General features: G+C 46.2%; 1 protein-coding gene across 2 annotated transcripts in view; it reads left to right on the plus strand.

The window, feature by feature from the left end:
- The window catches only part of PRKCE (protein kinase C epsilon), a 549400-nt gene that overhangs the window by 311647 nt on the left and 212288 nt on the right, over positions 1–25465 (plus strand). For both annotated transcript variants that reach the window (XR_013164248.1, XM_077134147.1), the window contains exons 3-5: positions 18310–18469; positions 20307–20341; positions 21773–21858. Coding sequence is in view for 1 of the 2 variants with exons in the window: in XM_077134147.1 (XP_076990262.1) it covers positions 18310–18469; positions 20307–20341; positions 21773–21858 (281 nt within the window). In the remaining variant the exon portion in view is untranslated. The remainder of the gene's footprint in view (positions 1–18309; positions 18470–20306; positions 20342–21772; positions 21859–25465) is intronic.

A 25465-nucleotide genomic window follows, 5' to 3' on the forward strand; every position in this document is an offset into this window, starting at 1 on the left:
CAGGGTGTCTGACCCGCATCGATAGAGATAGCATAGAATAATCTCTGTGACGGATTAATTGCTGTTTCCGCTTTCCTGTTTTGAACAGAAATTTTCTTTAATGTATTGTGTGAGTACAACATGTGGAACATATCCTTTGGTGCCACATAAATATTTACTTAATATTTGAAACTCACTCTCATGAGGCATTTATTTAACTTGAGAATATTGTCATCTTTTTTCTCCTGAAAAATACAAGGCACTACTCCTTTGATTTTCAGCGCCTATTTTTTCTTTAACAAACTTTTTATTTTGGAATAACTTTAGATTTACAGAAAGTTGTAAAAAGGTAGTGCAGAGTTTCCATCTCCCCTTCACCCAGCTTCTCCCAAGGTTAGCGTGTTAGGTAACCAGTGTACATCTGTCAAAACTAAGAAATTAGCATTGGTGTGTTACCGTTACCTAAACCACAGACTTTACTTGGATTTCACCAGTTTTCTCACTAATGCCCTTTTACTATTCCAGGATCCAGGTGAGGATCCCACATCAGCACCTACTTTTGTTTTGTTTTCCTTCCGTTGATCTTGCATCTTTCACTAATAAATCCATAATGACATTACTGAGAATTACTGAGAGGGAGAATTGAATATTCTCCTCAGGCATCGAGGAGGAGAGGCCCAATACTGGCTTTTGTCATCCTAGCTAATCATAACACTGCTATGGGATTATTAAGGTAATTCCTTGCTTCCTTACAGAGACCTGTCTAATAAGGACAGAATTCAGAATTTCTCAGAACAGCAGTTGAGGGGGTAGGGCCATGTTCCATCTGTCTTGGGGCAGGAGTTTAACCTCTGCTCCGAACAGTGCCTGAATTTTATTGTATGGCCTTTGGGGGGTTCTCAGTGTGCGTTTTTGTTTTTATATGTTTGAATATATTTATCTTTTTCTGTTTCTCATTTTATACAATAGATATACACTACAAACGTGTTTCTTGGTTTTCTTTTTCTGTTTATTGTTTCTTGATGGATGTAGCACGCCAGCTGGTTTTAATATCTGCATTAAATTACATTGCATGGGTATGGTATGGATTGATCAGTCTTCTTAAGCTTTCATTGGTAACCTCTAGGCAGTAGCAGGGGCAGATATGAGGAGAGGTGGGTGGGCAGCAGCCAAGAGGGGACTTCCATGAAATGAAAACATTTCAGCCACCCTAGTACTTTGCCTAAATAACTGTCAAACCCTGTAGTGTAGATATTCAAAAGCGAAGAAACAACAGCTACCATCATGGAGCACCAGCACTGGGTTAAACACCCTCCATCCATGATGTATTATTGTGCAGACACATGCGACGCTGTGGCATGAACATGAGGTATTCTTTCATATTCATGAGATATGAATATGAATATACACATTGGGGCTGGTGGGACTCAGGCCATTCTGTTGTCCTTGCGAGGTCTGGATGGATTGGCCAAGGTGGGAATTCCGGAACTGACCGTTGCCACAATTGACAGTTGTGTGACTTTCAGCAAATTATTTATTTAACCTCTTGACACCTCGGTGAATAATACTTCACCACATTAGATGTATCTAAGGCATTTACATAACTTATGTATATGTAACAGTACATCATATTTATGTTACAGTACCTCAAGTTTATGTATTAACACCCCATTTATGTAATGATAACCCATGCATATATAATCTCACCTCATGTATATGTAATCACCTCTCATGTATATGTAATACTATCTCATGAATATGAAAGAATACCTCATGTTCATGCCACAGCGTCGCATGTGTCTGCACAATAATACATCACGGATGGAGGGTTTTTAACCCCATGCTGGTGCCCCATGATAGTAGCTATTGTTTCTTCGCTTTTGAATATCTACACTACAGGGTTTGACAGTTATTTAGGCAAAGATACTAGGATGGCTGAAATGTTTTCTTTAGCGTTTCCACGTAAAGGTACCTGCCCTGAGGTCTAGATATGTTCTTTGCTTGGGTTTCAAGAAGAATCTTCCCAGGAGCCTCCCAAGCCTTTTCTCACACTAGCCAGGTGGCTTCCCGCTCTTGTTCTAGAGCAAATGCAGCATTCCTTGCCCCATCTGATTATCCCAACAGTTTCCGAAGTCTGAAAATCCACTCTGCTTTCCCAAGCCCCTGAAGGGTGGGGTGAGGGAGATAATGTGGACCGACCCCTTACCCCATCTCACCACGGTGGGTGTGGACCATCCGCGGGCGGCGGGACCCCGGCAGCGCAGGGTGCGGGGGGGGGGGGGTGCGGGGAGGTCTTACGGGGTGGGGCATGATGCTGCTTCCCTCTCTCACTAACGGTGTGTCAGAGTGTCCTGTTGACTCCAGGGAGAGAGTGCAGCTGGCACTTTCTTAGGTCAGTATTGGAAAAGCCTCAGTGGCAATTCCAGGCCACCACCCCAATGTCACTGGACACGGGGAGAGATGCCAGCTGCTGCCCCCGAGCCGCTCTACTCCCCACTGCCTGGTCGCTAGGAGGAGAAAACTCCCTGCAGTGAGTGCCAGGCTCCAGAGGAAACTCGAGAGTCATGGGCTGAACCCATTTCTTTTGGGCTGTCAGTTGTTGATTTTTTTCTATTTCCTGCCACTTCTGGTCCTTCTACTGTAAGTTCTGTGGACCATCCTGGAGCTTCCCCTGGGGTGAAGGTGGGATTCTTGAAGACCCTCTTCCCCCAGTTCCCAGGAAGGCCAAATGGGGTGGGTGCACACAGCGGCCGCGGCCACCAGCCTCCCCGAGATGCACGGGCAGTTTGGAAAGTCCTCCCATTGGCCTAATCAGTCCCCACGCCCAGGGTCAGTACTAGTGTAGGTTAGTCAGGGTATCTTGGTAAGCAAATATTATTTTTGTTGTGATCATCTTAAAAATCAAAATTAAAGGGAAAAGATGTCAACGTTTTAAATAAGAATGTGATCATCTTAAATGAGACCGTGATCTGTAGTACTTAGTCTCAGGCTCCAACGTGACCCGGCACTGTTTGTGCCTGCTTGGGGCTTAGGCTGAGACATTGCATCACCCTCTTGAAAGATAAGAAAACAGAAGCCCAAAGAGATTAAGTGACTTATTTAAGGACATAGAGTAAATTGGGGGGGCAAAGGCAAAATTTGTCCAGCTTCCTAATCCCCCATTCAACCACACTACCCGAAAAAGAGGGTCAAAAGATGGGAGCACACACCCACAGAAGGAAGCAGGCCTTGCAGCCCACCTGCCATCAGAAAGACCCCTGTGTGCCTGTGGTGAGGAGCAATAGGGTGCCCAGAGGTGGCTGATGTGTATATGGTTCAGTCTGGCCCAGGCTCTTGGGTCAAGTGTCTTTGGCATGGTCGACCCTTGGATTGGGCTGTTCTTGATTCATGTGTCCTAGGCAGGAGTGCTGGCATGGCATCCAGGAGTTCACACACCTGGGCTTGATAGAATTTCCCTGCCAGGTATTCTTAAACAGAAAGGCCTCCCAAGGACTCGGAGGCTAATTGCCCTTGACCTTGTGTGGGGAATGCGTCCAGTTCTGTCGATTCCCTCTTTGGGCAGGAGGATGTGAGGTTGGGTGAGGGTCAGGATGGGGGGACAGTGAAACCAGCAATGACCAGACAAGCCAGTGAAGGTGACACGGGGTCCTTTGTAGGGGCTGCCTCTCCCTAAGGCTGTGTGTGTTCCTCTAGTCTAGACTGAGAAGTTTCACCCCCCAAGGAAAAGGGGCGGCCAGGCGAGGTTGGATAGATAGACAGTAACTGGTTGCTGTGGACTCCTTATTGCTGCTCCCGCCACCTGCCTGCAGTCTGTCACAGATTCTCCTGAGTGTCGGGCCATAAAATCTTCATGGGCGTGAGAGCTCCGAGGAGTGTGAAGTTTGTAGGTGAATGGAATGGGGTAAACAGCATGCCTGGAATGTCACTGGAGGATGGGGTTACTGAGGACCTTGTCACTGCTGAAGACGTCTCGCTGAGCTTTTTGCTTTCTGAATTCTTGCCCTAGATCTGACCAGCCTGGATCATCATTTCTGCACAAACCTTTGCAAAGGGCATCCGGCTCTGGGTTGGCTTTTCCCTGAAGGGTCATTTCTCCTCCCAGGTGGCAGTCATAAAACAGGACCTGGAAAGTGTCAAATGGGCCCTGGGAGGGGGCCAGCCTGGATGTTGCCGAGAGGCCACGGCCCAGGCACAGCCTGGGGTCCCTTGTCAGCGGTGCCTGGCCTCCAGAGAGGCTTCCCCTGCTGGGCAGCAGTGGACCCCCATTTCCTCAGTGCCGAGCCATGGGCAGTTGGGAAGCAGATGAAGTTTTTTCTTGTCTGTCTTGCTCTCCACGGCAACTTCTGGTGCCCTCACCCCCTTGCTCATGACACCCTTGCACCCCCACCCCCACTCTCCCCCCCAAATGTTGCCAAGTCCTGCCGAATAACACCCCTGCACATCATGAGGGCCTCCCTTCCGTGATCTAGACTGAACTGCTTTAAAAAGACAATTAAACAGCCGTAGGCAACACTTTTTCAAATGTTAATATACATAATCCCATTATTCTACTGTGACATAATTTTTACTTCTGTATTATCTTAACCTGCAAATATATTTTACATTGGGTTGTGTTATTGTGTATTGCTTTCACAATATGTTAGCAAATTTCTCCATGTTTCTATATTATTTCAGTGTTTAAAATTGCTATTGATGTAATGTAATTCATCACACCATTCTCCTAATGTTAGACTTTGATGTTTTTTCTGTTTGTTAGCTAATGCAGATATGCACTAGGGAAACTATAAGTATATAGCGCTTAGATTCTGTTTAATTATTGACTTAGAGTTAATTCCTAAGGAATTGCCAAGTCGAAGGATATGAATCTCTTTGTGGCGTCTGCTATGGATTGCAATATTGCTTTCTGAAAATGTTATATCAACTTACATTGCCTCTAGCAGCGAGTGAATAAATCAGATTCACAGTAGCCTTGCCAATAGTCGATAATACCATTTAAAACAAATTTGTTGCTTTATTAGGTATTAAATGATATGCCAATGGGATGTCAAGACTGCTCTGTTTTACATTTTTTAAATTCCTAGTAAGAGTATTTTAAATTTCTCCTATAAATTTATGTTAATGTCATTTACAAATATATCCATTGGGCTCTTGATGGATATATTTGGATTGACTGATACATAGTCCTATGTGATAATCTTGCCAATTTAATCTGGAACGAATCATGGGAAATAATCACACAAATCCAGACTGTTGGAAAATTCTGAATATTCTGTAAAACAACACCCTAAACTCCTCATAAATGTATCGTAAAAAGGGGGAAAAATGTAAGGAAAGTATTCTAGATTAAGGAGACTAATCTAGAAATATGGTAACCAAATGCAATGCACAATCTCTGATTAGCTCCTGGTTTAAAAAGACATATTTAAGGACAAGCAGCGAAATTTGATTATGAACTATATATTAAATAATATATCTAGGTTCTCCAAGACACAGAATACTAAAAGAAGTATCAATATAATGATTCAGCATTCATAGTCATTTGTTGAATCCTCTTTTCTCTGTTATAAATCCTCCTTCTTCCATGATCCTTCTTCCAATCTTTAGGGGCATTTGATCTATGTCCATTCTAACTTTTTCATGTTGGAAAGGGTTGCCAATAATACGGGATGGGGGATGGAACTAGTTGGTGTTCTTGAAGAGGCTGGCCCCTCGGAGTTTCAGGACTTATCTGGCCTAGGAACCCATATGGAGGATGTAAGTTCCTGGAAAGTAATCATAGTGCATGAAACTTTTGTAGAATCTCAGAACCCTAAGTGTTCTTTGGGGTTTACAGGAATGGTTTGGTTGGGATTTAGCAAACCATATAGCAATATATAGCTGAAGCTTTCATAAGAGTAGCCTCTGGGCTCTTATTTGAGCTCTCTCAGCCACTGGTATCTTATTTTCTTGCATTTCTTTCCCCTCTTTTGGTTAGGATGGTGTCATGGTTAGGGACAGGTGTCAACTTGGCCAAGTTGTGGTACCTGTTCATCTGATTGGGCAAGCGCTGGCCTGTCTGTTGCAATGAGGACATTTCATAGGATTAGGTCATGATCACGTCAGCTACATCCACAGCTGATTCCATTTATAATCAGCCAAAGGGGAGTGTCTTCTGCAATTAGTGATGCTAAATCCAATCATGGGAAGCCTTTTAAGGAGGACTCAGAGCAGACAGGTTGCATTCCTGCTTTGGCTGGTGAGCCTCTCCTGTGGAGTTCGTCCAGGCCATCCATTGGAGTCATCGGCTTCGCAGCCTGCCCTGTGGATTTTGGACTCTGCGTTCCTACGGTCATGTGAGACACTTTCATAAATTTTATATTTGCAAGTGTTCCCTGTTGATTCTGTTTCTCTAGAGAACCCTAACTAATACATCTTGGTACCGGGAGTGGTTCTTAAGGAACAGAATCTTAAAAATGGGTTTTTATGAATGGTTTTCTACTCTGACTGGGCTCAGAGACACTAAGGACTCTGATTCCCGTAATCAGAATGACACTCCCAATCCATGGACTGAGTTGGCAAAGGAGATAGTCAAAATATCAACATTCGATTCTCCTAATGCTTCACTTGTACGAAGCCAGACTCTGGGGGATAATGTTTTTGACACCTTTACAGAGTTTTGTAGGAATAAGAGTTATAGAGATGTTGGTTGGTTGTTGTTAGATACACTGTCTACATTAAAGGGTGAAAGGGATGGGTTTAAGGCTTCAAACAAGAAGCTTAAGTGCCGTCTGAAAGATGTAGAGGTTTCTATGAGTATCCTGAAGGAAAATTTTATTTCCTGTAGCCGTAGACTTGAGATCTCTGAAAATCAGACTCAGAATCTTATTGTTAGAGTAGCAACTTTACAACGTAAACTGAAATCTCAGTCTTGCATGGTGTCTGCCGTTAAAGTGAGGGCATTGATTGGAAAGGAGTGGGACCCTGAAAAATGGGATGGTGACATATGGATTGATAATGATGTTGGGGGTGAGGTTGAAACCCTAGACCATGCTGAGCCTTCTTTAGATAACCCTGTAATAGTCTGCCCTGAGGACATAGCCGCCCCACCTCCAGCCTGCCTTGAGGAATTGGCCACCCAACCTCCTCCTGAAGGGATTAGCCCTAGAGTTATTAATCCTGTTTCACCAGATGAAACTGCAAATGAAAGCCCTGAAGCAAATGGCTTGGAAGATATTTCTAATTCTTTTCATGACCCACCCTCACCACCCCTCATTTCTTCTAGACCTATAACTAGACTAAAGTCCCCACAGACCCCTAAAGGTGAGGTACAAAGTATCACACATGAGGAGGTACGTTATACTCCAAAAGAACTGTGTGAGTTTTCCAATTTATATAGACAGAAATCAGGGGAATATGTGTGGCAATGGATTTTAAGAGTGTGGGATAATGGTGGGAGGAATATAAGGCTGGATCAGGCTGAATTTATTGATATGGGCCCACTAAGCAGAGATTCTGCATTCAATGTTATAGCTAGAGCAGTTAGAAAAGGTGTTAACAGCTTGTTTGGGTGGTTGGTTGAAACATGGATCAAAAGGTGGCCAACATTACCTGAGGTTGAAATGCCAGAACTGCCCTGGTATAATGTAGATGAGGGGATCCAGAGGCTTAGAGAGATTGGGATGTTAGAGTGGATTTATCATGCAAAGCCTGCTCTTAAACCCCAGGAATGTCCAGAGGATGCACCTTTTACCAGAACAGTGAGAAATAAATTTGTGAGACTAGCACCATCATCCCTCAAGAGCTCTGTGGTTGCACTTCTCTGTAGGTCAGATATTACTGTAGGAACTGCTGTCACTGAGCTGGAATCCTTAAACACAATGGGGATGACAGGATCCCGAGTTGGCAGAAGCCAGGTGGCAGCACTTAATCACCAAAGACAGGGTAGACGTGGGTATTATAATAGACAACAAACTCAAAGGAGGCATCAAAATTATATGACACGCAGAGATTTGTGGCATTGGCTAGTAAATCATGGGGTGCCTAGAAATACAATAGAAGGGCAGCCTACTAAATTCTTGTTGGAGCTGTATAAACAAAAGAGTTCTAGGTCAAGGGAACAGAAGTCTAACCTGAATTACAAAAACACAGAGTCACGGCCCCTTAACCAATTTCCAGACTTGAAATAGTTTACAGACCCTGAGCCCCTTGAATGAAGGGGAGGCCAGGTCCCTATGGGGAAGAAACCTGTTACACTGCCACAAATTTATACTGTTAACCTTCCTCTAAGTCTTCCCCAAGGAGACCGATGGCCTTTTACCAGGGTAACTGTGCATTGGGGAAAAGGAAATGATCAGATATTTCGGGGACTATTAGACACTGGTTCAGAAGTGACATTAATTCCAGGGGACCCAAAACGTCACTCTGGACCACCAGTCAGGGTGGGGGCTTATGGAGGCCAGGTGATCAATGGAGTTTTAGCTCAGGTCCGTCTCACAGTGGGTCCAGTGGGCCCCCGGACCCATCCTGTAGTTATTTCCCCAGTTCCGGAATGTATAATTGGCATAGACATACTGAACAACTGGCAGAATCCCCACGTTGGTTCTCTAACTCGTGCAGTGAGGGCTATTATGGTGGGAAAGGCCAAGTGGAAGCCACTAGAACTGCCCCTACCAAGCAAAATAGTAAATCAAAAGCAATACCGTATTCCTGGAGGGATTGCAGAGATTACTGCCACTCTTAAGGACTTGAAAGATGCAGGGGTGGTGATTCCCACCACATCCCCGTTCAACTCTCCTATTTGGCCTGTGCAGAAAACAGATGGGTCTTGGAGAATGACAGTGGATTATCGTAAACTCAACCAGGTGGTAACTCCAATTGCAGCTGCTGTTCCAGATGTAGTATCATTGCTTGAGCAAATCAATACATCCCCTGGTACCTGGTATGCAGCTATTGATCTGGCAAATGCTTTTTTCTCAATAGCTATTAGTAAGGACCACCAGAAACAGTTTGCTTTCAGCTGGCAAGGTCAGCAATATACTTTCACTGTCCTACCTCAGGGGTATATCAACTCTCCAGCCCTATGTCATAATCTTATTCGCAGAGACCTTGATCGTTTCTCCCTCCCACAAGACATCACACTGGTCCATTATATTGATGATATCATGTTGATTGGACCTAGTGAGCAAGAAGTAGCAACTACTCTAGATTTACTGGTAAGGCATTTACGTGTCAGAGGATGGGAGATAAATCCAACAAAAATACAGGGGCCTTCCACCTCCGTAAAATTTCTAGGTGTCCAGTGGTGTGGGGCATGTCGAGATATCCCTTCTAAGGTGAAGGATAAATTGCTGCATCTGGCCCCTCCCACAACCAAAAAAGAGGCACAACGCCTAGTGGGTCTTTTTGGATTTTGGTGACAACATATTCCTCATTTGGGTGTGCTACTCCGGCCCATTTATCGAGTGACCAGAAAAGCTGCTAATTTTGAGTGGGGACCTGAACAAGAGGAGGCTCTGCGACAGGTCCAGGCTGCTGTGCAAGCTGCTCTGCCACTTGGGCCATATGATCCAGCAGATCCAATGGTGCTGGAAGTGTCAGTGGCAAATAGAGATGCTGTCTGGAGCCTTTGGCAGGCCCATATAGGAGAATCACAACGCAGACCCTTAGGATTTTGGAGCAAAGCCTTACCATCTGCTGCAGATAACTACTCTCCTTTTGAGAAACAGCTTTTGGCTTGCTACTGGGCCTTAGTAGAGACTGAACGCTTAACCATGGGCCACCAAGTTACCATGAGACCTGAGTTGCCTATCATGAGTTGGGTGTTGTCTGACCCACCAAGCCATAAAGTTGGGCGTGCACAGCAGCACTCTATTGTAAAGTGGAAATGGTATATACGAGATAGAGCCAGAGCAGGTCCTGAAGGCACAAGTAAGTTACATGAAGAAGTGGCACAAATGCCCATGGTTTCCGCTCCTGCTGCCACATTACCTTCTCTTTCCCAGACCAGAGCTATGGCCTCTTGGGGAGTTCCTTACAGTGAATTGACTGAGGAAGAGAAAACTCGGGCCTGGTTTACAGATGGTTCAGCACGATATGCAGGTACCACCCGAAAGTGGACAGCTGCAGCATTACAACCCCTTTCTGGGGTGTCCTTGAAGGACAGTGGTGAGGGGAAATCCTCCCAGTGGGCAGAACTTCGAGCAGTGCACCTGGTTGTTCATTTTGCTTGGAAGGAAAACTGGCCAGAGGTGCGTTTGTATACTGACTCATGGGCTGTTGCTAATGGTTTGGCTGGATGGTCAGGGACTTGGAAAGACCATAATTGGAAAATTGGTGACAAAGAGGTCTGGGGAAGAAGTATGTGGATAGACCTTTCTGAGTGGGCTAAAAACATGAAGATATTTGTGTCCCATGTGAATGCACACCAGAAGGTGAATTCAGCAGAGGAAGATTTTAATAATCAAGTGGATAAGATGACCCGTTCTATGGATACCAGTCAGCCTCTTTCCCCAGCAACTCCTGTTATTGCCCAATGGGCTCATGAACAAAGTGGTCATGGTGGTAGGGATGGAGGTTATGCATGGGCTCAGCAACATGGACTTCCACTCACCAAGGCTGACCTGGCTACAGCCACTGCTGAGTGCCCAATCTGCCAGCAGCAGAGACCCATACTCAGCCCCCGATATGGCACCATTCCCCGAGGTGACCAGCCAGCTACATGGTGGCAGGTTGATTACATTGGACCACTCCCTTCATGGAAGGGGCAGCGATTTGTTCTAACTGGAATAGACACATACTCTGGATATGGGTTTGCTTTCCCTGCACGCAATGCTTCTGCCAAAACTACTATCCGTGGGCTTACAGAATGCCTTATCCATCGTCATGGTATTCCACATAGCATTGCTTCGGATCAAGGAACACACTTCACAGCAAATGAAGTGCGGGAATGGGCACATGCTCATGGAATTCTCTGGTCTTACCATGTTCCCCATCATCCAGAAGCTGCTGGATTGATAGAACGGTGGAATGGCCTTTTGAAAACTCAATTACGGTGCCAACTAGGTGGCAAAAACTTGAAAGGCTGGGGTAATGTTCTCCAGGAAGCTGTGTATGCTCTGAATCAGCGTCCACTGTATGGTGCTGTTTCTCCCATAGCCAGGATCCATGGGTCCAGGAACCAAGGGGTGGAAATGGGTGTGGTGCCACTCACTATTACTCCTAGTGATCCACTAGGAAAATTTTTGCTTCCTGTCCCTGCTACCCTGAGTTCTGCTGGTCTACAGGTTTTAGTTCCAAAATGGGGTGTGCTTTCTCCAGGAGAAACTACAGTGATACCACTGAACTGGAAGTTAAGATTGCCACCTGGCCACTTTGGGCTACTTATGCCTCTGGATCAACACACCAAGAAGGGGATTACATTATTGTCTGGGGTAATTGACCCTGACTATCAGAAGGAAGTAGGACTGCAACTACATAATGGAGGTAAAGAAGAGTTTTCTAGGGATATAGGAGATCCCCTGGGGCGTCTATTAGTACTACCATGCCCTGTGATTAAAATCAATGGAAATCTGCAACAACACAATCCAGGCAGGACCACTAATGGCTCTGAGACTTCAGGAATGAAGGTTTGGGTCACCCCACCAGGCAAAGAACCACGGCCAGCTGAAGTGCTTGCTGAGGGGAAAGGGAACATGGAATGGGTAGTGGAAGAAGGTAGTGATAAATATGAACTTCGACCACGTGATCAGTTACAGAAACGAGGACTGTAATGCTGTTTTGTTTGTGTTATACTATTTAAGTTGTAAAATATCAAGTTTAAGAATGAATGTTGCCCAAGGATTTGCACGCTATTCTGGAGAGATTTAATGTGTTTCCAGTTATATGCAGGACAGTTGAGTATTGTCAGGTAAAAGAAAAAATGTGTGCTTATTTGTTTTCATTTGGAAATTAAGTATGGTCTAAGGTGATATATATATATATATATATGTGCCAAGTTGACAAGGGGTGGACTGTCATGGTTAGGGACAGGTGTCAACTTGGCCAAGTTGTGGTACCTGTTCATCTGATTGGGCAAGCGCTGGCCTGTCTGTTGCAATGAGGACATTTCATAGGATTAGGTCATGATCACGTCAGCTACATCCACAGCTGATTCCATTTATAATCAGCCAAAGGGGAGTGTCTTCTGCAATTAGTGATGCTAAATGCAATCATGGGAAGCCTTTTAAGGAGGACTCAGAGCAGACAGGTTGCATTCCTGCTTTGGCTGGTGAGCCTCTCCTGTGGAGTTCGTCCAGGCCATCCATTGGAGTCATCGGCTTCGCAGCCTGCCCTGTGGATTTTGGACTCTGCGTTCCTACGGTCACGTGAGACACTTTCATAAATTTTATATTTGCAAGTGTTCCCTGTTGATTCTGTTTCTCTAGAGAACCCTAACTAATACAGATGGCATTGTTGATCCCACAGTGCCAGGCCCAGGCTCATCCCTGGGATTCATATTCCATGTTGCAAGGGAGACTTTTACCCCTGATGTCATGTCCCACATAGAGGAGAGGGTAATGATTTTCCTTGCAGAGTTAGGCTTAGAGAGAGAGGTCACATCTGAGCAACAAAAGAGGGCCTCTGGAAGTAATTCTTAGGCATAACTATAGGTAGGTTTAGCTTCTCCTCTACAGAAATAAACTTCACAAGAGCAAGCCTTTAAATCAAGAGCTTGGCCTATTGACTTGGGAGTCCCTAATGCTTGAGACAGTATCAGGGTTTCCCCAGTGGTAAAGCTTAATAGCTTCATATGTTTTCTCCCATCCCTCAAGGAACATTGCCAATACTTTTTGGTTATCTGCCCAACATACTCTGGGATGTGTCCAGGTATTACATTAAGCTATACAGATATACGAGCCCTCATTCCCATTCTGAGAATGTGTTTGGTTGTTTAAATGATCTATCCAGAAGGGTTGAAGTTAGATTATGTGCTATGGAAAATTTAGTTTTGGGGCAGAATAAGCCTCTCTTTTTCTGGTTTCATATAGTAGATGAAGCATGCAATAGTAGTTTTCCCCCTATACCCCTCTTTTATTTACTCTTTGTACAAAATTCATACCTTTTGCTTCTACCCATTCCCTTACATTTAAGTTCAACCTCATTAACTAACTGAGTTCACCCATCTCTAGCTTCTTACCTGTGTATTCTGAGAGACAATGTCATCCTTACCCCTGTATTCTAATTTACCTTAGTCCTGGCCAGATTAGCTTCATTCTTATTTCAAATTGAAGGCTGATCCCTTTTTCGGTTTCTTTAACAGTTGTTGTAAGTGACAGTGCTGACTCTCAGACCTATAGAACTCCTACTCTGAGTTTTAGGTGTCACACAGGTTCCCAAAGTTCCAGGGAAATACCAGTTTAAACATATGTAGCCCCCCCCCCCATATCTAGAAATGACAATTACAGCTCCGAACTAAATGTAACTGCTATAAGTGCTTACAATCTAGGCCCCCATTTTCCTATAAGTATTTTCTAAAGGAGACCATGCAATATTTATTCTTTTGTTTCTGGCTTATTTTGCATCCCATAATGTCCCCAGGTTCATTCACCTCGTTGAATGCCTCACAACTTTGTTCCTTTCTGCAGCTGCACAATATTCGATCATATGTATACACCACAGTTCACCATTCTGCTTCTCAGTCAGTGTATCCTTCAGCCACCTCCATCCACAATCCATGTCTCACGCTATCCTCACTTAGTGTACAATCATCAACACTCGCAATTTTAGACCATTTTCGTTGCTCCCAAGAGAAAAATAACCAATAAACACACCCTTACCAAATAGAAAATCCAAACCTCCCCTTAACTCTTGTCCTCCCCCCCCCAATTATTTATTCCATAGCATGCAATAGGTAGTTTTCTCTCTATACCCCTCTATTATTTACTCTTTGTGCAAGATTTGTACCTTTGAAGTAGTTCATGCAAGAACTTTTTTATATTTGTAGTGTTGATCGGTGGAATACTCAGCCCTATACGACCCCTTTTAATCATGTCCACCTTAAATATGGCAGTATTACTTATAGACCCACTAATGAACTGCTTCCACCTCTATCCATTCCCTTACATTTAAGTTCAAACCTCATTAGCTCACCATTCACCCATCTTTATCTTCTGTGTACCTCTAGGTCCCCTGTATTCTGTATCATAAGCCTTTGAGTTTACTTTTACCAAGGTCATAAAAGCAAAGTCATACAGTATCTATCCTTTGTGTCTGCTTTATTTTACTCAGTATTATGTCCTCAAGGTTCATCCATGTTGTCATATGCTTCAGGACCTCATTTCCTCTTACTGATGCATAATATTTCATTGTATGTATGTACTACATTTTGTTTACCCGCTCTTCTGTTATGGGCACTTGAATTGTTTCCATCTTTTGGCAATTGTGAATAATGCTGCTATGAATATCGGTGTTCAAATATCTGTCTGTCACTGCTTTCAGCTCTCCTGGGTATATACCAAGTACTGGTATTGCTGGGTCATAGGGCACCTTGGCATTTAGTTTTCTAAAGAACCACCAAACTGTCTTCCATAGTGGCTGTAAAATTATATATTGCCACTAGCAGTGTATAAGTGTTCCAATTTCTCCACATTTTCGCCAATATTTGTAACTTCTTGTTTGTTTAATAGCAGTCATTCTTATAGGGGTGAGGTGATATCTCATTGTTGTCATTATCTGCATTTCTCTTATAGCTAATGAAAATGAGCATCTCTTCATGTGCTTTTTAGCAATCTGTATTTTCTCTTTGGAAAAATATTTATTAATATCTTTAGCCCATTTTATAATTGAGTTGTTTGTTCTTTTGTTGTTGAGTTGTATACAGGATATCAAACCTTTATCCAATAAATGATAACCAAGTATTTTCTCCCATTGCGCTCCTTTGTCTGGCTGTGAAAATTTTAATCTCTTCTTCACTTTTGAAGGACAGTTTGTCTGGATGCAGAATTCTTGGCTGGTAGTCTTTCTCTTTCAGGATCTTGAGTATATCATACTACTGCCTTCTCACTTCCATGGTGCCTTTGAGTAATCTGAACTCAGTCTTATGTGGTTTACTGTGTATGTGTGGTGAGGTACTTTTCTCTTGCTGTTTTCAGAATTTTCTGCTTCTCTTCAACATTTGACTGCCTGATTAGTATATGTCTTGGAGTAGGCCTATTCGGATTTATTCTATTTGGGTTTTGTTGGGCTTCTTTGATTGGCATATTTATGTCTTTTATAAGGGTTAGGAAGTTTCCCCCCATTGTCTCCTCAAATAATCTTCCTAGCCCTTTCCTCTTCTCTTCTCCTTCTGGGATGCCAATGATTCTTTATTTGTGCACTTTGTGTTGTCTATCATTTCCCTGAGATCCATTTCAAGTTTTTCCATCTTTTTTTTGCCATTTGTTCTTTTGTGCTTTCAAATTCAATTGCACAGTTCTCTAGCCTGCTTATTCTTTTTCCTGTCTCTTCAAATCTGCTGTTGTGTGTCTCAGGTATATTTTTTATTTGGTTTACAGTCTCTTTCATCTCTCCTATTTTTCTATTTTTTCAAATTCTTCTTTATGTTCTTCTAGTGTCTTCTTGATATCCTTTATGTCAGTAACCAACCCATTGAATCTATTTAGGAGCATTGTGTGAACATTTTGATTAATTGTTCCAAAGTTTGTGTCTCCTCTGGTGTTTTAATTTGGTCATTTAGCTGGGCTACATCTGCCTGCATCTTCATATGCTTTGTGATTTTCTGTTGACTTTGAGACATTTAATTATCTTGATAGGGTTACTTTGGATGTTGGTTTCCCTCAGTCATCCAAGATTTTCTATTTACTTGGATGCATTGAAAGTCTCCTTTTGCACATGGTTCGTTAGTAATTCCCGGCCAAGCCAAGGTCCAGACCTCATGAAGGGGATGCCATTCTACTTGAGGATTTGTTTGCAGCCAAACAGTCAGTTTCTTCCCAGCAGATGGTGCCCTTGGGCCTCCTCTTCCCCTCAGCCTTGCCTCTCCCCAGACTATGGTAGTCGGGTGAGCTGGATGGAGACCCAATGCAATTCCAGCCAGGTCCGCTGGTCCCAGTGTGTGCTGAAAGCAACCAACCCCGGGACTGGAGGGTGGGTAGTATACACCTCAGTGGAGATTTTGCTTGTGGGCTTGATGGGGCTGGTGGCCCCATGTTCCTACCTGGAATGATCTTGGGTTGTAGGACTGGGTTTGTCAGCTGCCCTGCAAATGCCTACTGGCTAGGTGCAGCATGGGGGCAAGGCACGGGGTACAGGGAGTGGGGACACGGGGCATAGGGTGTGGCAAGGGGTGCAGGGCATGGGAGCCAGGATGTGGGGTCTGCGATGGTGTAGGGCACAGGGGATGGGGTGGGGCGTGTGGGGCAGGGTGGGGCGTGGCGCTGCATGGGTGCCTGGGGGCATGGGGTGCAGGACATGGGGTCATGGTGGCACGGTAGGGGGGTTGTGGCAATGTGGTACAGCACCGGCAGGGCATGGCATGGGTAACACACAGGCAGGTCACAGCGGGAAGGTGTGGGCAGTGCAGGAGCATGGGGCACAGGGGGCGGGACACGTGTCATGGGGGGTGGGGTGCAGGTACATGCTTGCATGTGGGGTGTGGGGGTTGGTCCTCAGGGTGCACAGGGGTTGAGGGCCGTGCACGTGGGTGTGGGGCGGTTGTGGGGTACGGTGTGGGGTATGCTTCCTCGTCCCCACTCTCTGTCCGTGCACTCCTGAGGGCCCCGGGCCTCATGGCTCCGGGATCGGCACGCTCTGTGCACTCCCTGGATGGTCTCTGTGAGCAGGGACAGTAAATTTCCTGGTTTACAGTTCCTCAAGGGAGCTCCAGACTGCGGAGCTGAGGGGACTCATGTCCCAACCTAGCTGCGGGGGCAGCACTTTCCTGGATGCAGCCTCTTGTCCCCAGTGGAGTTCCGACCCAGCCCACTCATCTCGTTCTTTGTGTCTCAATTCCTCAGCTTTTTCATCCAGGACCTCCCTATGTAGAAAGAAGACCCTCCCAGGTCACTCACCACCTGGAACCGCTGTGCTGGTCACTTATCTGTCACTTCTCTAGCTCATGGAACCCTATTCTTAAAGTCCTGGAGGGTGCAGTGCTTCTTCTGGCAAGGACCAAGACCGCATGGCGGGCATTCAGTCACTATGGGGACAGGGTCTTCCTTGTGAATTTTAAACTGTGCCTCAATGGCAGCCTCTGGTGCCCATGTGGAGGTGCCAGGAACCTGGAGGGATACCCAAGAGCTGCTTCTTCCGCCCTCAGGGAAGCCACCGGCAGCTTGACCTTTCCATAATGGGGGCCATCCACACTGTGGGAGTAAAGAACGTTAGAGTGGTCTCCTCCCCTCTCTGGATGAGAATCTGGGCTCCACCTCTTAGTAGCTGTGTTCACAGAAGCAGGCTACTCAAACACATTGTGCCTTAGTTTCCACACCTGTAAAATGGGGTAATAACAGTACCCCTCCATCTGGGGCTGTTATGAGGGTTCAATGAGTTACTATATGTAACACCCGTAGTGTAGCACCTGCCACAGTGTAAGCACCATAGAAATGCAAGCCTTTATCATCATGCTTCTTGATTTTGTTGTCACCTGTTAGTCCCCTTACAGGGCATTCTTAGGTTTGGGGAAATCTCTGATTTCTTCCTCTGGAAGGAAGAAATGGCGGCAGTTCTTTTGTCTCTAATGGGATCCTAAAGCCCATTTATGATGGTGGGTTTTGAGCTTTGGGGAAACTATCTGCTTTCACGTGTTATGCTTCCCTCACTGTTTGACCTTTAGAGTGTGGTTGTTAGTTGTCCTAGTCTGGTTAAGAGGGAAAGAAAGAAGGAAAGGAGCATTTATTAAGCACTTTCCAGGGAGCTGGATGCCGAGGGAATTGACTTCACTAAATCCTCCCGGCTAGCTGGTGGGCTCTGTTATCCACACTTTACGCACAGAGATGCCCTCCAGGCTCAAGGACAGTAAACATCATCTGCCCAAGCTCACGCTGCTGAGGAGGTCGCCGTAAGAGTTCGACCTCGAGCTGTTCGACCCTTGAATGTGCAGATGGTGTGGGCAGGAGAGGAATAGTCACGCTCGCTGCAGAATCTGGGCTTAGGGTGGACTCGAGGACACAGCTGGTGTGCGAGAATGCAGGGATCTGGGTGCCTCGCCCCCATTTGGTGTCACTCTACAACTGAGCCATGGGGGTCCTCCAGACACCCCGAGCCTCTACACCGGGGAAGGCGCTTCCCGCCCAGCCCCGCCCGATCACCTGAGGAAGGTCCACTTTAAGGCGCGCTAACCAAGCCCCTGCTTTCTTCTCTGCTCTCGTTCTGCAGCCCCTAAAGACAATGAAGAGCGCGTGTTCAGGGAGCGCTTGCGGCCGAGGAAGCGGCAGGGGGCTGTCAGGCGCAGGGTCCACCAGGTCAACGGCCACAAGTTCATGGCCACCTACCTTCGACAGCCCACCTACTGCTCCCACTGCAGGGATTTTATCTGGTAAGCCCCCCTCTCCTGGGAACCTCTAGTTGTCCTGTGGGGAGAAGGGGCTGGCGGAGTAAGGGAGGTAGTGAACTTCATTTGAAAGCACTGATGTACTTTATTTATTCTCTATTTAATTGCAGAGAATGCTTTCCCAGAAGAAATGTGTTAGCTGCTTAGGAAATATCATGTGATGTTTATATATTATGTTTTATATTATTATATTATACTTAAGGAGTTAAGAGTTTATGACCAATAGTGGTCTTGTGATATTGTTTTGTTTTAAGGGAATCCTTATCTTTTAGAAAGACCTTCCAATTTATTTATAAATGGAATAATATGATATCTAGGATTTGTTTAAAAAACAATCTGGAGGGTGGAGAGAAGGGGCTTGGGTTGGTCATTGTTGAAGCTGAGTGATGGGTACATGGGGGTCCATTACATTAGGTAGATAACAGGCCATTTAAAGGTGAGGAGAATAAGGAGCACTGGCTTTGGGAACTGGAGGGAAACTGATTTTTACTGAATCCTCACCATGCGCCAGGTTCTCTGTTAAGGTCTGGAAATGTCTAATTAAATCTTCCCAATCTCTTATGAACTATATATTGTTAATCCCACTCCACTAATAGCAAAATCGAGGTTCATCAATGAAAACAGACTTGGCTCAGGTCCACCAGTGAGAAGTGTCAGAGGCATGAGTCTGCCCCGGGTTAGCCTGTCTTCAAAGCTCCTGCTGTTCCTGACATCCCCCCAGCCTTTCTGGCAAGCTCTCTGAGCTCTCTGAAGCTGGTGTTGAGGTGCCAATGTGCTTGAGTCTGGCAGGCATGAGCGAGTGGGGCCAAGGTACAGTGTGAACTCAGCCGGGAGACATTGGAATTGGGCTCTGAGGACCCCTGGAATCCTGGGGTATCCAGTAATGGCTTTCTGATCCTTATGGTGAGCCAGAACTAGTCCCTGAGGCTGGCACAGAGTTCTGAGACAAAATGGCTCAGAGCAAACTCAACCCTACTGCGGCAGAAACCATGCCCCACTCCCGACCTGCACACACTTCTCCATTTTCTGTATTTTGTTTGTGAATTGAGTGATTGGTGGATGAGGTGTGGGTGGCAGGGCTTGGAAAGCTTAGTCCTATGGATTCAGGTCTCCTTTAAGCCCAAGGTTAAAACACATGAGATTTAGGTTTCCGAAATTTAGCCCAAGTGACCTCTGGGAATTGCAGGACCTCCCTGACCAGTTATTTCAACCTGCTGAAGACGGCGCTAAGGCCAGGTTGGTTGGGTTGTTTGTTGTCCATGCTGACCCTCAACCCCGTCCCAGGGGCACCCTTACTCTGGCCACAGAAGAAACCTCTGATGTTGGCCTTAACCCAAACTATAGACTGAACCCGTAATCCTGATCACAGACTGAACTAGAACCCTTGGCTGTCTCTGAGATGCCCAGAGAACAGGTTTGTCACTTGCATCCCTTCTCCACTATTAGGGAGCCCAGAGAGCATGCTCTGTGCTGGGAGACGAGGGAGATCCATTTTATCCATGAGGAAGGGCAAGTTCAAGTGATTGAGGTCACCTAAAGCAGGCAGGGTAGCTTGTGGCTTTCCAGAATGCCCAAAATGGAAACTCAAATGGCTGTACTTATAGACACTGTGACCAGACCATGCCCTCCTCCGGGCACTGGGCTGCCCTTGTGGCCTTCTGAGAGGATGCACTCCCAGGTGCCTGGCAAGGAAGGTAACATTGTATTGCCTGGCGGACTTGATGACCCTGGAGCACTGTGGGTGGTGGTCAGAATTGGGCAGCTTTGTTTTTTGACCTAATAAAATTCTCTCTTCTTAAAAGGAGTATATTTTTCTTTTCAGGGGTGTCATAGGAAAGCAGGGATACCAATGTCAAGGTAAGAGGTATGGTATGAACTAAGTCCCAGGTGGAGGAGGGGGCAGGTGCCTTCACAAACCCCGGTCACTAAGCGTGTAGGAGGCACGTGTGGGGCTTCGTTTTACTTAGAGGCCCCATGCTGACTGCGGGCTTATGCTCCCCTCTGTAGAGCAGGTTCCTGCTATTCTTGCCCCCCGGCATTACTCCCACATCCGTCTTTGTCTCCCTCGCGGGCACTACCTGTCTCTGAATAGCCCAGTGTTTTCAGAAAGCCCCGGTCCACCTGGTCCTTTTTGCATCGTTGTGGCAGGTAGAACTTTCATCTTCCCTGGGGAAAGAGAATACTTCAGTTAGAGCTCTTTGGAAGTCCCGCCTTGAACCGAGCTAGCTTCTGTGCCCTCTGCCTGCGACTTACTTGGCTACTGCCTGAAGAACTGAAGACACTCGGTTTTATTCAGCATCATGGAATGGCCCTTGCTGATGCTCCCTTTTTGTCTCTAATTCGGAATCATTAGCTCTTAACAGTTTAAAAGGCACTTGAAGTGACTGGAGATTATGTTTTTTCAGTTCATTGGCTACAAATGCAAGGTTAAGTTGTACAGGACTGGAAAGTGGAAATGCGATGTGGTTGTGTTGAGGTTTCTCTGTGGTTAGAGCTGGGAGGCTGTTCCTTCTCCTCGCCCAACACTGTTTAACGTGGGTTCACCCTTGGGGGCGAGTTGGATAAACTCCATTGAGAGATGCTGTGTCCTTGGGGTAACCTGTGCGCAGAGGTGCTTACCTCTTCTGCCACCACCTGCCCAACACTGCCCCACGACACAAAAGACACAGCTGCAGACCACTTCTTGTGGAGATATTACATTAGCTGGGAATTTTAAAGTTTGGTTGTAAGGGCAGAACCAGATTTTTAAAAATGCTAAGAATTTCTGTGCCACAAAACATCGGTTCAGGGCGGTCCATGGCGGCTCAGCAGGCAAGAATGCTTGCCTGCCATGCCTGAGGACCCAGGTTCGATTCCTGGTGCCTGCCCATGTAAAAAAAAACATCTGTTCACCTGCAGCCATGTTGCATGAGCCTGAGTGGAGCAGGGGGCCTGTGAGTCCTGCAGCAGACAAGGCTCTGTGGGAGGGGTGGGGGAGACTCTTCCCTGACCTGGGCGTATCAGAAGCAAGGAAATGGATCAGCACTCCCTGAATTGGTGAAAACTGCCGACACCCTTTAAATATGAATGCATCATTCTTCTTCTGAGCATTTAGGAAACCCTAATGGCTCTGATGGCAAAGTGCTTTGAAAAAACTGCACAAAGAGCTTTAGGGAGAGCCATAAATTTAGACTCAGGGGTAGAGCGGGCATGCTCCCCTCATCCCACACCTCAACCTGATTAAATCTTAGGGTGGGAACTTTCTGCAGACACTTGTCGCTCAGCCTTCCCATGTTTTGCTGTTTGCAGTTTGCACTTGTGTGGTCCACAAGCGATGCCACGAGCTCATAATTACGAAGTGTGCTGGATTAAAGAAACAGGAAACTCCCGACGAGGTAAATATTTATGGATTGAGATTCTTGGCTTGCTTTATCATCTTCCCCTCCCTCTCATGCCTCTCTGTGATCCTCAGGAAAAAAGCTTCTCTCTCTAAATTCCTATCTCCCTTTACATTACATTGATCAAAAACTAAGGAAGTTGCCCGCAGTCTTCCAGCCTCAGGCACAATTTACAGAACGCAGCCCCTCCAACTCGGCTTATATCTGTAAATACTATGGCACGAGGGGTATGATGCCAGAGACAAAGCCCACAAAAAAATATATATAAATTATTTTAATTCATTATCTCATCTGTGCACTCTAATTGGCTAATTGGGTGAATGGCGTACCCTGTAAACAGTGACGGAGATACAGCACCAACGCAGGAACCTTAGCTCTCTGAGTGGGGGCGGGGGGGGGGGGTGGAATGGGGTGGAATTAGCAAATGCAAGAAATACTTAGGAGGCAGACCCAACCACAGTGATAACAGTACCCGACATTCCTTGGGCACTGAACCATGTATTAATTTTAGCACTTTAACATACATTAATTAATCCTATAACAACCTTAACGAGATAGATATTATCAGTCTCATTTTACAACAGAGAGAACAGAAGCACACCGAGGGCAGATTGACTCGCCCCAAATCACACAGCTCATCTGTGAAAAGGCCACATTCAAACCCAGAGAGTCGATTCTAGAGCCCATGCTCTTGACGGCTGTGCCATATTGTCTCTTGGTTTTAAATAGTAGTGTCGAACGGACTCTTAGGGAAGTTGTTTGGGGTAAGGAAGCAAGAAAATCCAGCAGCGATGCTAGGTCTCTCCTAAGAGTTGAGAGAATGGTGGTCCCGTGGATGGATTAAAAACATTCTTGAGGAAGATGACATGTGTACGTGAGTACAGGTGTATCTGTGTTCAGAACAGTCCATTTCAAAGACATGCTTTTAATCCTAAGGGAAATATTATGTAATAATAGGCCGTTAGAATTGGGGGGGGGGGGGTTGGAGCTGTATTACCCCAGAGAGAGAGGCCATCAGTGTGTTTATAATCAGCTGGGTTTATAGTCAGGTGGACTTAGGATTTGTTTTCTGAAAGGAGTGACTCACAGAGAGTTCTGCCTGCTTCTTAAAATAATTTAGCCAACTAGCATCTTGGCATCCAAAGTATTTCCCATCTTTTATTTCCTTTAGCTTTCACATTGTCTCTGTCTGGAAGACAGGAGGGGACAACGATTAGACTGAACCTCCAGGTCCCTGAAAGGCAAACTGAGACCAGATTGAGCTAAAGTTTGCCGCAGAGGTTTTGTTGGTTGAAATTGCATACCATCACCTGGGTCTCCTAATCCCCAGACTAGGATCATAACCCAAATGACAGGGTTATCCCCATTCCTTTTACAGATAAAAGAAGGAAAGAGATGGCTTGCTTGCTGCTAACCTCCTCCCTACTTTTTTTTGCCTGCCTGCCTTCTTTTTTCATGAACCCTTCAGTGAACACTTACTGAGCATTTACTGTGTGCCAGGCATTGTTCCATGTACCTGGGGACAAAGAGGATCCATATGAGATCCCTGCCCTCTCACAGACCTCATCAACTGCAAGCTGATCCTATCCTCCGCAGACTTCCAGAACTCGTTCACACGTCCTTGGTGGGAAAACTTCCATAAAAGTCCCTGCCATGCAGGTGGAGGGGTGAGGTTCGGAAAGCACAGAACCCAGCTGAGCCTGTGACCTGGCTTTTCTGACTCTGTCCTGGCATGCCGAGCAGTGAAAGGAAGTCCCCATAAGGTGTGTTCCCACACTCAGTGTGTGTCCTGAGGGAGGTAAATTGCCAGGGGCTGAGGATTCTTGTGTGTAAGCACCTGCAGTGTAATACACAGGCTGCTGCCCACACACACGAGACACCCACGCCACACATGCACACAGCTCTCAACATTGGGCTTCTCGTGTCCTCCTATCACAAGGTGCTCTGTCGATGGCTCCTTGGAGCTTTTGCACCATGAGCAGTGGCTGACGTGCCTCTCCCTGTCTGTGTCTGCATGTGTGAACACGCGTGGCCCACGCCTCGCCTTGCACTTCCAAATGTGCTAACCAAGGAATGCTCTAGTTCTCTAGTTCCTTCTTTCTTGTCTTTTCTCCTTTTTTTAAACTTAGAATTCTGTCTTTCTGCCTCTCTCCTTCTCTTTCTTCTTTCTTTTAGTCTCACTCACCCCTTTGGGTCTATCTCTTCAGTTGTGTGTGTGTGTATGCACACGTGTGTGTGTATGCACGCATATATGCATGTGCACATGATTGTGTGTTTCCCCTCCGTGGCTCTGTGGCCTGCTGTTCCCTGTGTGCCTCCATTCTCCCCCCACCATTCTCTGATGCCTTCCATCCACGGCGGGCACAGCTGAGCGTCTCACAGCAACCCAGCCTCGCACCACACCTCACCTGGGGAGACCTCCCTACCTCACCTTTGCCTGTCTTTCATCTTCCTATCAGGATATTTTGGGAGACTGCAACTCTGTTGTCCGTGTTGTCCACCACAGCTTCAGGATTTGTAGCAATGGAGTGAGCTCGGTTATCTTAAGTGTCCTGAGGGTGAGGCAGGCAGGCCTAGAGTTTACTGACTGTTCTAGTTTACTAGCTGCTGGAATGCAACACACCAGAGATGGATTGGCTTTTAATAAAAGGGGATTTATTTTGCTAGTTCTTCAGAGGAAAGGCAGCTAACTTTCCACTGAGGTTCTTTCTTATGTGGGAAGGCACAGGATGGTCTCTGCTGGCCTTCTCTCCAGGCCTCTGGGTTCCAACAACTTTCCCCGGGGTGATTCCTTTCTGCATCTCCAAAGGCCTGGGCTGAGCTGAGGTATGCTGAGCTGCTTGGGCTGTGCTGTGTTGAGTCTCTCATTTAAGCACCAGCTAATTAAGTCAAACATCATTCATTGCAGCAGGCAACCTCCTAGCCAACTGCAGATGTAATTAGCAACAAATGAGTACCATTGGCTCATGTCCACAGCAATAAACTAGATGCCTTCACCTGACCAAGTTGACAACTGACTCCAACTACCACACTGACTATGTTCATGGATAGGCACTCCTGAGCTACGAATCTAAGGAGGGGAGGCCACAATTGTTTTCAGTCAATCTGGGAATTGTACTGGGCAGACGCTAATGTCAGTCGTTCCTCAGTGCTGGTTGATAGGGGACTTATGAAGCCCTCAGGCCTGCGGTGCCTGTGTGCCTCTGTTCCATGCTCAGCTCTCCTTCTTTAGCCCCCCGTGGGGCATCTTGCTCACCAGTCAGCTAGGTGCCCCAGGTAGAGCCTCTTTGCACCCTTGCTTTCCATTACCTTGGAGAACATCTGCCCTGATTCCCAGAGTAGCAAGGGCAGCTTTCTTCCCCGGCCCATGGGGGTCTCCGGCGAAGGTCTCTGCCTAGTCTGAGAGGGGCCTGCTTCCTGCCACAGCCGAACCGTAAACAGAGGCAGGCAGTAACCTATGCAGGAGCAAAAGAGACCCTTGCTTCTCTTCTGGGGAACACAGTGTTTCCCATCTCTCCCATCCCCGCTGACCCCTTCCCTCCCTGTTTTGTGAGGTTAGGTGGGGCAGAGGGTGGTATCGTCATTTGCACATGAGAAATCCAAG

This window comes from Tamandua tetradactyla, chromosome 17, assembly GCF_023851605.1.
Source record: "Tamandua tetradactyla isolate mTamTet1 chromosome 17, mTamTet1.pri, whole genome shotgun sequence".
NCBI classification, from domain to species: domain Eukaryota; kingdom Metazoa; phylum Chordata; class Mammalia; order Pilosa; family Myrmecophagidae; genus Tamandua; species Tamandua tetradactyla.